This window comes from Stegostoma tigrinum, chromosome 3, assembly GCF_030684315.1.
Source record: "Stegostoma tigrinum isolate sSteTig4 chromosome 3, sSteTig4.hap1, whole genome shotgun sequence".
Lineage (NCBI taxonomy): Eukaryota > Metazoa > Chordata > Chondrichthyes > Orectolobiformes > Stegostomatidae > Stegostoma > Stegostoma tigrinum.
The window spans coordinates 134,276,504-134,292,065 of NC_081356.1; the positions used below are offsets into that span (position 1 = coordinate 134,276,504).

Below are 15,562 nucleotides of genomic sequence, written 5' to 3' on the forward strand. Positions count from 1 at the left end.
GGAAGTAAATGTAGTAGTCGGATTATTTTTTAAATAGTGAAAGATTGCACCATGCTGTTTTGCAGAGACACTTAGGAGGGCTTATACATGAATTGCTACAAGTTGGTTTACAGGTGCAACAGGTAATCAGGAAGGCAAATAGAATATTGGCTTTCATTACCAGAGGCATTGTATTTAAGAGCAGGGACGTTCTGTTGCAAGTGTACAAAGTGCTGGTGAGATCACACCTGGAATATTGTGCACAGTTCTGCGCTCCACACTCGAGGAAGTACATTCTGGCTTTGGAGGCGGTGCAGAGGAGGTCCAGCAGGCTGATTCTGGAGGTGAGGGGGTTAACTCTATGAGGACAGGTTGAGCCACCTGGGACAGTACTCGCTAGAATTTAGATGAATGAGAGGGGATCTGATAGAAATATAAAATTATGAAAGGGAAAGACAAGATAGAGACAGGCAAGTTGTTTCCACTGGTGGGAGACACTAGGATTAGGGGACATAGCCTCAAGATTAGGAGGAATAGATTTAGGACAGTGAGGAGGAGTAACTGCTTTTGCCAGAAAGTGGTGAATCTATGGAATTCTCTGCTGAAGGAAGCAGTAGAGGCAGCTTCATTAAATATATTTAAGACGTAGTTGGATAGATTTTTACATGGTAAGAGGATTAAGGGTTATGGGGATAATGCAGATGGGAGGAGCCAAGACCACGGATAGATCAGCCATGATCTTTTCAATTTGAATGGCAGAGCAAGCTCGACAGGCAGAAAGGCCTACTCCTGCTTCTGTCTTTTATGAACTTACAGACTGTAACAGTGAGTTTGAAGGGGATGCAGATAGCTCACAAAGCAACTCTTCTACACTTGCCAATACTGAAAAACTGGGGCAGTTCAGATATTGTCTCTTTGTATTTATGAGGATGACAGTGAGAAAATCCAGGTAGTTTACCAAAGAAATTCTAGGAAATTTGCAAAGAAACATCAGTACCGATAAAACAACACCCTTATCGGTGAAGCCTGGAAAAGCAAGCTCAGATGCAAACAGAGATTCAACACTTAACAGAAAATCATCCAATTGAACTTAGCTAAAGTAGCTGACTGAGAACAAAAGCGCAATATTTATTCACTTTATCTATTTTCTATTATGTCTCACCTCTAGGCATCTGATCATCAAGATGACATTTCCCTGGGTGAAGGGTCCAGAACAAGCAGTCAGATTCTCAGTAATAAAACAGAAGAACTGCAGATGCTGTAAATCAGGAACAAAAATAAAGTTGCTGGAAAAGCTCAGCATGTCTGGCAGCCATCTGTGAAGGAAAAAACAGAGTTAATGTTTTGGATCCAGTGACCCTTCTTTGGAACTGAGGAAGAATTCAGAACTCAGTTCTGAGGAAGGATCACTGGACCCAAAACATTAACTCTGTTTTTTCCTTCACAGATGCTGCCAGGCCTGCTGAGCTTTGCCAGCAACTTTGTTTTTGCTCGTATGTTCAGGATACACAGTGGGCCATTTTGGACTGAGGGATGGAGAAATTTCTTCACTCAGAGGTGGGTGAACCTATGAAACTGTCTACAACAGAAGACTGTGGAGACGTGCTCACTGGAATATAGTTAAGGGTAAAAAGGAAACTAATGCAATGGACAGTCAGGATATTAGCTCAGGTGAAGTAGAATCTTAGAAACGTGAAGGGACAGAAAAGATAGAGGTGGTTATATAAAGGACCCCAAACTGTAGCAGTTGTATTGAGGTAGGCATTAAAAAGGGATTTAGAAATGTAAGTTATAAAGGTACAGCTTTATAAATGACTTCAATCTATATATAGAGTGAGGAAAACAATAATAGTAATAGCATAGAAGAGGACTTCTTCAATTGTATCCACAATAGTTTTATGAATCAATACATTGAGGAATCAACTAGAAAAAAGGCCATCCATGACTCTGATATATAACCAGGAAGGAATAATTGGCAATTTATTTATGCATCGGCTGTTAGGTAAGAGTGATAGGATCACAATAGGAAGGGATCTTTCATTAAGTGGACAGTGGCATACTTGCTTCTGAGACAAAGGTCCTCAGTTTAATTGAAGGGAATTGTGATGGTATGAGGTGTAAGCTAGCTATGATAAACTGGGCATCATTACTTTAAGGGATGGAAGTAGCCAGGCAATGCAAGCATTTAAAGTGCGCTTTGGATGAACTGCAGAAGTTATTCATCCCAGTCTAGTATAAAGTATAATGGGCAACAGAGTCAGATCACGGCGAACGAGGGAAATTAGAGGTAGTATTAAATCCAAGGAAAAGGATTCAAATTGTCCAAAAAAAAAGCAAGAGAACTGAGGACTGGGAACAGTTCAGATTCGAGCAGTGGTCATCATTCAAAATTCTGTAAATTCCAGAAAAATTCCTGTGGATTTGGTAACTATTGTAACCCCAATATTTAAGGTGGCAGGCAGAGAGTAAACAGTGACTTATGGACCAGTTAAATTGACACTGGTAATGTTTAAAATTCTAGAATCCATTATAAAAGATACAATAGCAATGTACTTGGAAGATTGTGACAGGATTTCTCAGTCAGCACGGATTTACGGAGGGGAAGATGCGCTCGACAAATTTGCTGGACATTTTGAGGATGCAACCAAAAGTGTGGATAAGGGAAATCCAGTGGGTGTGGTTTATTTAAATTTTCAGGAGGCTTTCAAAACAGTCCCACAGAAAGAGATGCGCATGTAAAATTAAAGTGCACCTGATTGGGATAGTATACTGGCCACAGATAAAGAACTGTTGGAAGGCAAGAAACAAAAAGTAGGAATAAACAAGTCTTTTTCCAAATGATGACTAGTGGGTATAGAATGAATCAGTTTCTGGAACCCAGCTATTCACAATATAGATGAATGATTTCAATGAGAAAACCAAGTGTCTTATCTCCAAGCTGGGTGGAGGGTAAACTGTGAGGAGGGTGCTGAAACGTTTCAGTATAATTTGGACAAGCTAGCTGTGTAGGCCAATACGTGGTCAATGTAGTATAATGTGGATAAGTGTGAAGTTATCCACTTTAGAAGCAAAAACAGAAAGGTAGACTAGTATCTGAATGGTGATACATTGGGAAACAGGGAAGTGTACTGAGGCCTGGGTGTCCTTCTCCACCAGTTGCTGACAGTAAACATGTAGGTACAGCAGGTGGTGAAAATGGTATGTTGGCCTTCATTGCATGAGGTTTTGATACAGGAACAGGGATAAGTTGCTAAAACGGTATAGGGCATTGGTATGATCATACCTGGAATACTGCATGCAGTTTTGGTCTTCTTATCTGAGGAAGGATGTTCAGTTTATGGACGGAGTGCAATGAAGGTTTACCAGACTGATTGCTCGGATGGCAGGATAATGTATGGGAACAAACTGGATCGGTTAGGACTGTATTCACTGGAGGTCAGAAGAATGAGAATCTCAGAAACTTATAAAGTGCTAACAGGATTAGACAGGGTAAACATAGGAATGGTGTTCACTATGACTAGGGAGGCCACAATCTAAAGATAAGGGGTAGACCTTTTAGGACTGAGATGAGGATTTTTTTTTACTCAGGGATTGGTAAACCTGTGGAATTCTCTGTCACAAAAAGTGTTTGAGGCCAAAACATTGAACGCTTTCAAGGAGGAGTTACCTTTCTTAAGGCTAAAGCAATCGAAGAATATAGGGAGAAAACAGGAACACGGTGATGAGATGGATGATCAGCCTTTGGAAGACTGAACAGTGATGTGGAGGTGTCAGTATTGGACTGGGGTGGACAATGCCAGAAATCACACACTGCCAGGTTATAGTCCAACAGGTTTATTTGAAAACACAAGCTTTCAGAGCCTTATTCCTTTTTCAGGTGCTAGTGAGAGAGGTATCAGGCACAGAATTTATAAGTAAAAGATCAAAGGGTCACACCACTGATGAGAATATGCTAAACAAACCAACATGCTGCTGAATCTTTAATCAGAATGTTTTAATTGAATAATATGTTTATGTTAGTCCTAGAATTGGTTTGAAATCACTGACCTGTGAGAACTAACGGCTTTATCAGGGGAAAGAGGTGGTGACGTTTTAGGTCAGGCAATGCATGTTATGTGTGAGGCCTTGTTTAGAATCTGTCTATGTTTTGGTCTGGAGTCAAATTGGTTTTATTACTAAAGTAGGAATTTATAAAATGGCACATTGACAGACTGTCAATAAATTGTATGCTTTTTGAACAAAACAGAATGTATTTGCAAATACAAATTCACCCCATAGATTCACATGTGTGCGCATCCCCAAGGGTCAAGCCCTACGCATACACAGGATCTGCGTGGATAAGGAGGAATGAGACGGACACCTGGAAGTGTTGAAGGATACCTTCATAGGAACAGAATACGATGCTCAACTCATCAATCGCCAGTTCCGACGTGCCACAGTGAAAAACTGTAACAACCGCCTCAGAAAAGACGCGGGACACTTCTGATAGGGTACCCTTCGTCATCCAGTACTTCCTAGGAGCGGAGAAACTACTCCATGTTCTTTGCAACCTTCAATACATTACTGATGCCGATAAGCGCCTAACCGAGATTTTCCCCATGCCTCGACTTCTTGCCTTCTAACAACAACCAAACCATAAACAGACCACTATTTGCAGGAAACTACCCAGCCTTCAGGACAACATCAATCACAGCACCATACAACTCAGTCAGGGTAACCTCTGTAACACACCGTAGGGATCTTATGATCATGTCAGATCTTCGACATGGACACTACCCTCACATGTGTGACCACCACCTACAACGTGCACGGCAGACATTCATGTGACTCAGCCAACATTATTGATCTCACACGCTGCCGGCAAGGATGCCCCAGGGCATGGTATATTGAAGAAATCATGCAGATGCTATGACAACAGATGAATAGGCACAAAGCAAAAAATTACCAGACAAGGCTGCTCCCTTCCAGTGGGGGAACAATGCAACAGTCAAGAATGTTTGGTCTCAGATCTTTGGGTAAACGTCCTCCAAGGCAGACTTCAGGATACATGACAATGCAGAGTCGCTGAGCAGTGGCTGGTAGCCAAGTTTGTGTTCATGTCACACTACAGGTGTGTGACACCACCACTCGATGCACAGAACCTCTCACATACACACTGTCTCTCAAGAGTGTGCACACACACACTTTCTCTCTCACCCCTCTGCCACCACCACCCCTACACATACACACTCACACAGAATCTCTCATACACTGATTCTCAAGCGCACACACACAAACTCTTTCCCCACCCCACACACACGTGCAAACACACACACACTCAGCTCACAACATCCCACTCTCACACATACCCCACACACGCACTCGCCTCCCCCCCACACACACAATTCTCCTTCCCCTATTTTATTTTGTTCAAAAAGCACACAATTTATAGACAGTCAAGTGGCATTTTATAAGTTTCTAGTTTAGAAATAAAACCAACCTGACTCCAAACCAAAACACAAACAGATTCTAATCAAGGCCTCGCACATAACATGCATTGTCTGACCTAAAATGCCATCTCTTCTTAACAGTGATAAAACCTTTAGTTCTTTCAGGACAGTGACTTCAAAGGAATTTTGGGATTTATATATAAGTATTAATCAATTGAAATATCTTTGGTTTGTTTAGTAAATCCTCAACAGTGGTGTGACCCTTTGATCTTTTACATATAAATTCGGAGTCTGATACTATACCTCTCTCACTAACACCTGAAGAGTAAGACTCCAAATGCCTGCGTCTTCAAATAAATTTGTGGAACTATGCAGTATGCAGCTGGAGGAACACAGCCGGCCAGGCAGCATCAGAGGAGCAGAGAAGTTGGCATTTCAAGTCCCAATGCTGCTTAGCCTGCTGTGTTCCTTAGCTCCACTGTGTTGTCTCTGACTCCAGCATCTGCAGTTCTTGCTACCTCTGTTGAACTATAACCTGGTTTTGTGTAATTTCTGAACAATGGAGTAGGTTCAAAGGCCCTACTCCAACTCCTATTGTCTATGCTTCTCTGTAACACTAAAGATGTTAAGGGATCTGGGGAGACAGAGCATTGTATTAAGATAGGACCAGCCACAATCACGCTGAATGGCAGATGAGGCTCACCTATTGATGCATTTATACCGAGGTCATCGATTAACTCTGTCACATTATACAAAACCAAGTCTAATAGAGCCTGCTCTTTGATTGGTTCCATATGGTGCTGCTTCAAAAAAGCTATCTTGAAAATATTTTATGAAGTCATTGTCCAGGCTGCTACTGCCATTCTGATTTTTCAAGTTTACATGCAGATTAAATTTAGATTATTTTGAGAATTCCGAAATATCTCCTTAAACCTATCCCACTGCCTCTTTTTTGACCTATTCTCAAGCCAATTCATTTCACGTAGGTCAGACTGCTGGACTCTTCATGGATTCTTTCTTGTTGGTAATGGTATTGTTTGGGAAATCCAGAAGAGGAAAAATGGATTTTAGTTTCAGTGATTTGATGTTCTTTAAAGCATGTGACTATGTGTCTTGATTAACTACCTGGTGAGTTAATTGCTAATGGCTTACAAAGTTAAGTTTTAGGATACAGAAACAGATAATCGGGGTCATTTGTAGTTGAGTTCAGAAGAGAAGTCATTTTAGCAGAAAGGCAGTTTTCAGTTTGGAGAAGCCTCCAGCCTGTGGGAGTCATCAGAAATCTCGAGGTTTTCAAGATCAGAAAGAACTGGCCAGGCCACGAGAGCTAAAAGGAGTCAGTTGAGCATGACATTGAAAAGTTAAGAAGTGGAGGGGCTGGTGTCGGACTGGAATGGGCAAGGTCAGAAATCATATGTCACTAGGTTTTAGTCCAACAGGTTTATTGGAAAACACAAGTTTTCGGAGTCTTATTCCTTTGAAAGCTTGTGTTTTCAAATAAACCTGCTGGGACTATGACCGGATATTGTTTGATTTCTGAGCTTGCAAAGTTAAGACAGGAGCGATACCTTACTAGGATTGAGTGACTTTAAAGAGGACAATAGGAATGAATTTTTTTTGTTTATAAATAGATCTTTCCAAATTGTCATATATTTCATGTACAGCTTTTGTTTGTGTAATAAGCTTGCACTCCTTATTAAAAGAACTAGCTCATGTGAATAAGCTGAGTGACTGACAACAGCAGCAAAATTTCAAAAATAAGACTCATGCTCTATCATCCGACCCCACCACCCAAGACATTTTTCCATCCCCACCCTTGTCTACTTTCTGGAGAGACCACTCTCTCCACGACTCCCTTGTTCGCTCCACACTGCACTCCAACCCCACCACACCCGACACCTTCCCCTGAAACCGCAGGAAGTGCTACACTTGCCCCCACACCTCCTCCCTCACCCCTATCCCAGGCCCCAAGATGACCTTCCATATTAAGCAGAGGTTCACCTGCACACCTGCCAATATGGTATACTGTATCCATTGTACCCGGTGTGGCTCCCTCTGCATTGGGGAAACCAAGCGGAGGCTTGGGGACCGCTTTGCAGAACACCTCCGCTCGGTTCGCAATAAACAACTGCACCTCCCAGTCGCAAACCATTTCAACTCCCCCTCCCATTCTTTAGATGACATGTCCATCATGGGCCTCCTGCAGTGCCACAATGATGCCACCCGAAGGTTGCAGGAACAGCAACTCATATTCCGCTTGGGAACCCTGCAGCCCAATGGTATCAATGTGGACTTCACCAGCTTCAAAATCTCCCCTTACCCCACCGCATCCCAAAACCAGCCCAGTTCGTCCCCTCCCCGCACTGCACCACACAACCAGCCCAGTTCTTCCCCTCCACCCATTGCATCCCAAAACCAGCCCAGCTCTTCCCCTCCCCGCACTGCATCCCAAAACCAGCCCAGCTCTTCCCCTCCACCCACTGCATCCCAAAACCAGCCCAGCCTGTCTCTGCCTCCCTAACCTGTTCTTCCTCTCACCCATCCCTTCCTCCCACCCCAAGCCGCACCTCCATCCTACCTACTAACCTCATCCCACCTCCTTGACCTGTCCGTCTTCCCTGGACTGACCTATCCCCACTCTACCTCCCCACCTATACTCTCCTCTCCACCTATCTTCTTTTCTCTCCATCTTCTATCCGCCTCCCCCTCTCTCCCTATTTATTCCAGAACCCTCATTCCCATCCTCCTCTCTGATGAAGGGTCTAGGCCCGAAACGTCAGCTTTTGTGCTCCTGAGATGCTGCTTGGCCTGCTGTGTTCATCCAGCTTCACACTTTATTATCATGCTCTATTAAACCTGGTTTCACTCTTGTTCAGTGCTACCTTCAGTTAGGATTATAATAATGGTCACTGCCTATCACTTGAATGATGCAAATGCCACGCAAGGAATTGCAAATGTCACTCTGAGGAGGTGCAAACAGTGTGAGCATTGTGCAATCATCAGGGAGTTTCCCACTTCAGATCTTCTGATTGAAGGAAAGTTCGTGGTAAAACAGCTGAAGAATGTTGGGCCTAGGCCACTAGCTTGAGCAATCCCTACAGAGATGTTCTGGAGCGAAGATAACTGGCTTCCTTGATTCTAAGTAGCTTCTACAGTCAGGTTTCTTGATTGGAAGGGGTCCTTAATGTTGCACTCAGTCAAACAATGCCTTGATCTCAAAGGCTGGGAGGCAAAGCATCACCACGGGTACTATCAAAGTCCTCAATCCTCTCACCTGCCAACAAAAAGCAAGCTTGTAGTCATGCTGTGCAGGACAAATTGTCAGCATGCTACTGTGGGTAGCATGAGTGTGGAATTCAGTCCTGTACTCAGATGGTAGCCATGGCTCTGCAGTTTCCATTGGAAAGATGGTTGGGATGGCCTAGATATCTGCTCTCACCTTCATTATCAGACTCCTGGTCTTGGAGGGAATGATCCTCTTTAGGCAGGATATACTTCTGCTGAAAGTATGGAATCTCTTTCACCTAGAGAGAAGTATAAGATGAAACTGTTAGCATTACAACTTCATTTTAAAATTTCAGATTAAGATACCGACTGCTTAAGAACAAGCAGATGAAGCAGCCTAGTAGTACAGAACTTGTATATTCATGGAAGGAAACAGGTGCTTTTGGAATATTTCCTAGTAACACTGTATGATTTTTGCAATGTCAGTGGGCTGTATCTGCCAGTGATTTGTTAATGGAATCAAACAGCGCCTTCTTTCGGATGTTTGCAATTGGCAAAATATGGAGCATGTGTAACCCGCCTACATTTACAAAACCTTACACTGCCAACACTGAAATTAGACAAAAAAAATCCCATGTCAGTTGCTTATCCAATTGTGGGATTCAAAGCTACTTCGTTCAAGATGACAATAAGACAGCCTCAAGTTGTATTAAATGAATGGCTCGAGTAACTAGAAACCTAATTCATCCAACAAACTATGCCAGGTACATTACCTCAGACACAGGACCCTCCTTTGAGTCCCCGAGATAGTTCCCCTGTTCACAAACAATGACATAACTATATGGATGGTATACAGCCCCTAGCCCTGGCCTGAGATATTACAGGTAGCAATCTGACGCAGGATTCATTCCCTCTGCTGGGCCTACCTGGAACAGCTCATTAATGTCGCTCGGCAACGCCAGTCCTATGTAGTCGTCTGTGCTGCCACAAGTGGCATTGGAGACCATGGAACGTACAGAGGAAGAACGCTGAAGTGTTGTATGATTTATTGGGCTTAATAAATCCTCTTTGTCCAGCGAGGCAAAGCTCAAGGCTTTGATGAATCTGAAGGAGAATGCGAGAGATGAACAGAAATAAGAGCAGTTTCTACTGACCTGCATACTGGAATGGGCAAGGTCAGAAACCACATGACACTAGGTTTTAGTCCAACAAGTTTATTTGAAAACACAAGCTTTCGGAGTCTTATTCCTTTTCAGGTGTGGACTGAGGCTCTGAAAACTTGTGTTTTCAAATAAACCTGTTGGGACTATGACCGGGTGTTGTTTGATCTCTGAGCTTGCAAAGTTAAGATAGAGTGATACCTTATTGGGATTGACTGACTTTAAAGAATATTTTTGACAATAGGATTGAGTTATTTTGTTTATAAATAGATCTTTCCAAATTCTCCTCTTCTCCATGATGGTGGTGCTATTTCTATGTTGTAAACATTGCACAGTCCTCCATTAAAAACAAAATGTCTTTCTGTACTAAGATTAGACCAGCAAATAAACATACTCTTTTTTTACAGCAAAAGGTTACTAGTGTTTTGCAACAATGCTTCTGGCAACATTCAGGTCTAACACTTCAACTTAAATCCCTTAGACGACTAATATAACACACTCCAGCTGATGACCAACCTTCTACCCTCTGCAAACTTGAAGTAATCTAAACCTCTGCTGCCCATATCTTAACTCTTTTCAAGTCTCCTTCTCCTATCAGCCCTAGGGCTTAGTGACCTACATTATGCCAGTCAAGCAATGACTTGATTTTAAAATTCTCTTCTTGTTTCATGACCTTGATCTTCTCCCCGCATCTCTCTAATCTGCTCCAGCCCTACAGTGCTCAGATCTCTGTGCTCCTCAAATTCTGGTCTCTTGAGCACCCTGATTTTAAATGCCTGTGGTGGTCAAACCTTTCGTTGTTTCAGTTGCAAGGTCTAGAATTCTGTGCCTAAAACTCTCTGCCTACCTCACTGTCAACCTTCAAGATATTCCTTAAAACTGACCGTTGCTGGTCATCTGACCACAATGATTTATATATATTTCAATATAATTTATTTTGGATTTTGAACCAGTGTTTTCTGTGTGTTTACTTAACCTGAAAGTATTTCTGTAGCCTTGGTGAATTCTTTTTAAACATTGGGAGAGTCAACAAGCGAGCAAAATAAACAGTGTAGCGCATTACATTTTCAGTTAGAAATTCTCTTTTTCTCTGATAAACCAACAGCTTAGAAAAAAAGCTTTTAAGTTTCAGAGAAGGTAGGAACTGCTGATGCTGGAGAATCTGCGATAACACGGCGTGAAGCTGGATGAACACAGCAGGCCAAGCAGCATCAGAGGAGCAGGAAAGCTGACATTTCGGGTTGAGACCCTTCTTCAGAAAAAGTTTCAGTTTCAGTTTGGGGCGGATTTGCAGAAGTTTTGGCTGAGCAAATGAAGCTGAGAAACAGAGATAGTTTAGCACTGTTAAGAAAGACGTTACTTCAGTCTAAGTAGTTTGGTTTAGAAGATACAGATCGCAAGTATTTGGTTAAAACCCCGAAAGGGCTATTTAATATTGAGAAAATCAAAGCTCGGTTGCATTAAGGCTCCAGAAAGAGGCTGATTCTTAAGATGGGTCATTGAAGCTACAGTTAAATTAAATCTTATACATGTGAATTAGAAGGGAATTCTCTTGATTCATGTAAGGTCTGTTATTGGCATCAATTATACTGTTTACTGTGCTTTAAAACATTTAAGTTTGTGCTTTATGTAAATAGTATGGTTTATTTTGTTCTGTCTACATTTCTTTTGGAATAGTCAGAAGTTGTGGTACACAGTAGCACCGATAACACAGGCAGGAAAAGTGATGAGGTCCTGCAAGGAGAGTTCAGGGAGCTAGACAAGAAGATGGAAAGCAGGACTTCCAGGGTTGTAATCTCTCAATTATTCCTTGTGTTGCATGATAGTGCAGCAAGGAATAGAGAGATAGTACAGTTTAAGTCATGGCTAAACAGCTGGTATAGATGGGGAAGTTTTTAGATTTTTGGATCATTGGGATTTCTTCCAAGGCAGGTGGGGCCTATATAGAAGGAATCACTTGCATTTTTACTGGAGGGGCACCAGCATCCTGACAGGAAGGTTTGCTCGTCCAACATGTGTGGATTTAAACTAATAGGCTGGGTGGGAACCAAAGTAACAAATCAGCAAAAAGTAGAGGTTAACAGGATAAACAGGCAGGCCCAGTCGAACAACCATGGTGAGGGACAGAATCGTAACAGATCAAAATGTGACTTGAGAGTGGAGAAAATGATAGAGGTGAGGCTCAGTGTTATCAGGGATTAATAAATAAAGATGGAGTATGGAGAAAAGCATAGTGCACAAGAAAATATTAAAAGAGAAAGCCAACAAGTGGAATTTAAAAATCTTTCACCTAAACGTACTCAGTATTCGGAATAAAGTTGATGAACTGACAGCACAAATTGAGACAATGGGGTACAGCCTGGTGGGGATTACTGTAACATGGTTACATCAAGATCAGGAATGGGAATTAAATATCCAAGGGTACTCAATGTTCGCAAAACACAGACAAGAAGGAGCAGGAGGTGGCATTGCTTTATTGTTTAAGGATGGCATCAAGACTGTATTGAGAAATGATATTGACAATAGAGATCAATATGTTTAATCAGTCTGGGTGGAAATAAAAAGCAAAAGGAAGAAACCCCTTGGTAGGAGTAATTTAGAGCCACCCGTGTCCCCCCAAATAGTAATATAACAAGGGAGAAGGTATTAAGTAAACCGATGGGATTAAAGGCAGATAAGTCCCTGGGGCTTGATGGCCTGCACCCTAGGGTATTAAAAGAGGTGGCAGCAGAGGCAGTGGGTGCTTTAGTTATGAATTTTCAAAATTCCCCAGATTCTCAAAAAGTATGAGTGGATCAGAAACATTCTGATATGACATCCTTATTCAAAAAAGAGACAGGCAAAAAGTGGGAGACGACGACCAGTTCGTTTGACCTCTGTAGTGTGGTGGTTGCTGGAGTCAATCAAAAAAGAGGAGATAACTGAACACTTGGAAAAACAAAGCTCAATTAACCAGAGTCTGCACGGGTTCATGAAGGGGAAGTTTTGCTTGACAAACTTGAAGTTCTTTCAGGTTGTGACCAGCAAGATAGATAATGGGGAATCTAGGGAAAGTGGCATATCCAGGCTTCCAGAAGGCATCTGACAAGGTGCCACATGATGGGAAGCTGAGGTGTAGTTCCAGTACACAGTAGGAAGAGAGTAGGGAGGACATGGACAGGATCTCACTGTCACAGGAATATGCTGGCAGACAACAAGCTGGTTTGAACTTCAACGCCAGGAGTATCCGGAATAAGGTAGGTGAGCTTGCAGTGTGGATAGGCACCTGGGACTTCGATGTTGTGACCATTTCAGAGACATGGATAGTGCAAGGTCAGGAATGGATGTTGCCACTTCCAGGGTTTAGATCTTCCATTAAGATCAGGGAAGGTGGTAAGGGGGCGGTGGGGGGGAGGTGTGGCTTTGTTAGTCAAGGACAGTTTAACGGTGGCTGAAATAACCTTTGATGAGGAATCATCTACTGAGGTGGTATGGGCTGTGGTCAGAAACAGGAGAGGAGAGGTAACACTGCTGGGAGTTTTTTTATAGGCCTCCGCAGGGATGTGAAGGAGAGGATTGGCAGAACGATTCTGGGCAGGAGTGTGAGGAACGAGGCAGTCATTATGGGAGACTTTAACTTCCCTAACATTAACTGGAAATGCTATAACTCTAGTATGTCGGATGGAGCAGTTTTTGTCCAATGTGTGCAGGATGGTTTCCTGACACAGTATGTCGAAGGGCCGATAAGAGGGGAGGCCACACTGGATCTGGTACTTGATTTAGTGATAGGTGAGCACTTTGGAGAGAGAGTGACCATAATTTGGTTACATTTAGTTCAGCGATGGAAAGGGATAGGAGCATGCCACAGGGCAAGAGTTATAGATGGGGGAAGGGCAATTATATGCGATTAGGCAAGACTTAGTAGGCATAGAATGGGGTAGCAAAATGCAGGGGATGGGGACAATCAACATGTGGAGCTGGTTTAAGGAACAGATATTGCGTGTCCTCGATCGGTATGTTCCTGTCAGGCAGGGAGGAAGTGATAAGGTAAGGGAACCGTGATTTACGAAAGAAATTGTATCTCTTGTTAAGCGGAAGAGGGAGGTTTATGTGACGATGAGACGAGATGGTTCAGATAAGGTGACGGAGAGTTACAGATTAGCTAGGAAGGATTTAAAGAGTGAGCTGAGAAGAGCAAGGATGGGACATGAGCAGGTAGCATAAAGGAGAACCCTAAAGCTTTCTATAGGTATGTGAGGAATAAGAGGATGACTGGGGTAGGAATAGGGCCAGTCAAAGACAGAAGTGGGAAGTTGTGTGTGGACCCTGAGGAGATCGGGAGAGGTACTAAACGAATATTTCTCATCTGTTTTCACTCAGGAAAAGGAGAATATTGTAGAGGAGAAGACTGAGTTACGGGCTTCTAGAATTGAAAGGATTGAGGTTAGTAAGGAGGTGGTGTTATCAATTCTGGAAGGTGTGAAGGTAGATAAATCCCCTGGGCCAGATGGATTTTTCTGAGGATTGTCTGGGAAGCTAGGGAGATGGTGGTGGAGACTTTGGCCTTGATCTTTGAGTCCTCATTGTCGACAGGTTTAGTAGCAGAGGACTGGAGGATTGCGAATGTTGTGCCCTTGTTCAAGAAGGGCAGTAGAGATGACCTAGGTAATTATAGGCCTGTGAGCCTTACGTCTGTTGTAGGAAATGTTTTGGAAAGGATTATAAGAGATAGGATTTATAATCATCTAGCAAGCAACAATTTGATTGGAGATAGCATGGATTCGTCAAGGGCAGGTCATGTCTCAAAAATCTCTGAGTTTTTTGAGAATGTGACCAAGCATGTGGATGAAGATAGGGCAGATGACGTGGTGTACATGGACTTCAGTAAAGCCTTTGATAAGGTTCCACATGGTAGGTTATTGGAGAAAATACGGAGGCATGAGATTGAGGGAGATTTAGCAGTTTGGATTAGAAACTGGCTATCTGTAAGAAGGCAACAAGTGGTGGTTGATGGAAAATATTCAACCTGGAGTCTGGTTACTAGTGGTGTGCCTCAAGGATCTGTTTTGGGACCACTGCTGTTTGTCATTTTTATAAATGACTTGGATGCAGGCATAGGTGGATAGGTTAGTAAGTTTGCAGATGACACTAAAGTCGGTGGAGTGGTGGACACTGTGGAAGAATATTGCAGGGAGACTTGGATAAACTGCAGAATTAGGCTGAAAGGTGGCAAACGGAGTTCAATGTGGACAAATGTGAGGTGATTCATTTTGGGAGGAATAATAGGAAGGCAGAATACCGGGTCAGTGGAAAGATTCTTGGCAGTGTGGATGTGCAGAGGGATCTTGGTGTCCATGTACATAGATCCCTGAAAGTTGCCACCCAGGTTGATAGTGCTGTTAAGGCGGCTTACAGTGTGTTAGGTTTTATTGGTAGAGGGATTGAGTTCCGGAGCCGTGATGTCATGCTGCAACCGTACAAAACGCTAGTGCGACCTCATTTGGAATATTGCGTGCAGTTCTGGTTGCCCCATTACAGGAAGGATGTGGAAGCATTGGAAAAGCTGCAGAGGAGATTTACCAGGATGTTGCTGGTCTGGAGCAAAGGCCTTACAAAAAACGGCTGAGAGACTTGGGTCTGTTCTCATTGGAGAGAAGGAGGCTAAGAGGGGATTTGATACAGACATACAAGATGATCAGAGGATTAGATAGGATGGATAGTGAGAGTCTTTTTCCGAGGATGATGACGTCAGCTTGTACCTACAAATTGAGGGGTGATAGATTTAAGACA

General features: G+C 42.8%; 1 protein-coding gene across 1 annotated transcript in view; it reads right to left on the minus strand.

Annotated features, from left to right (window-relative positions):
• Positions 1 to 15,562, minus strand: part of rictora (RPTOR independent companion of MTOR, complex 2 a) — a 238,748-nt gene that overhangs the window by 43,971 nt on the left and 179,215 nt on the right. The window contains exons 32-33 of the mRNA XM_059644956.1: positions 9,560 to 9,737; positions 8,848 to 8,932 (exon numbers count right to left, since the gene is read on the minus strand). Of these exons, the coding sequence (XP_059500939.1) occupies positions 8,848 to 8,932; positions 9,560 to 9,737 (263 nt within the window). The remainder of the gene's footprint in view (positions 1 to 8,847; positions 8,933 to 9,559; positions 9,738 to 15,562) is intronic.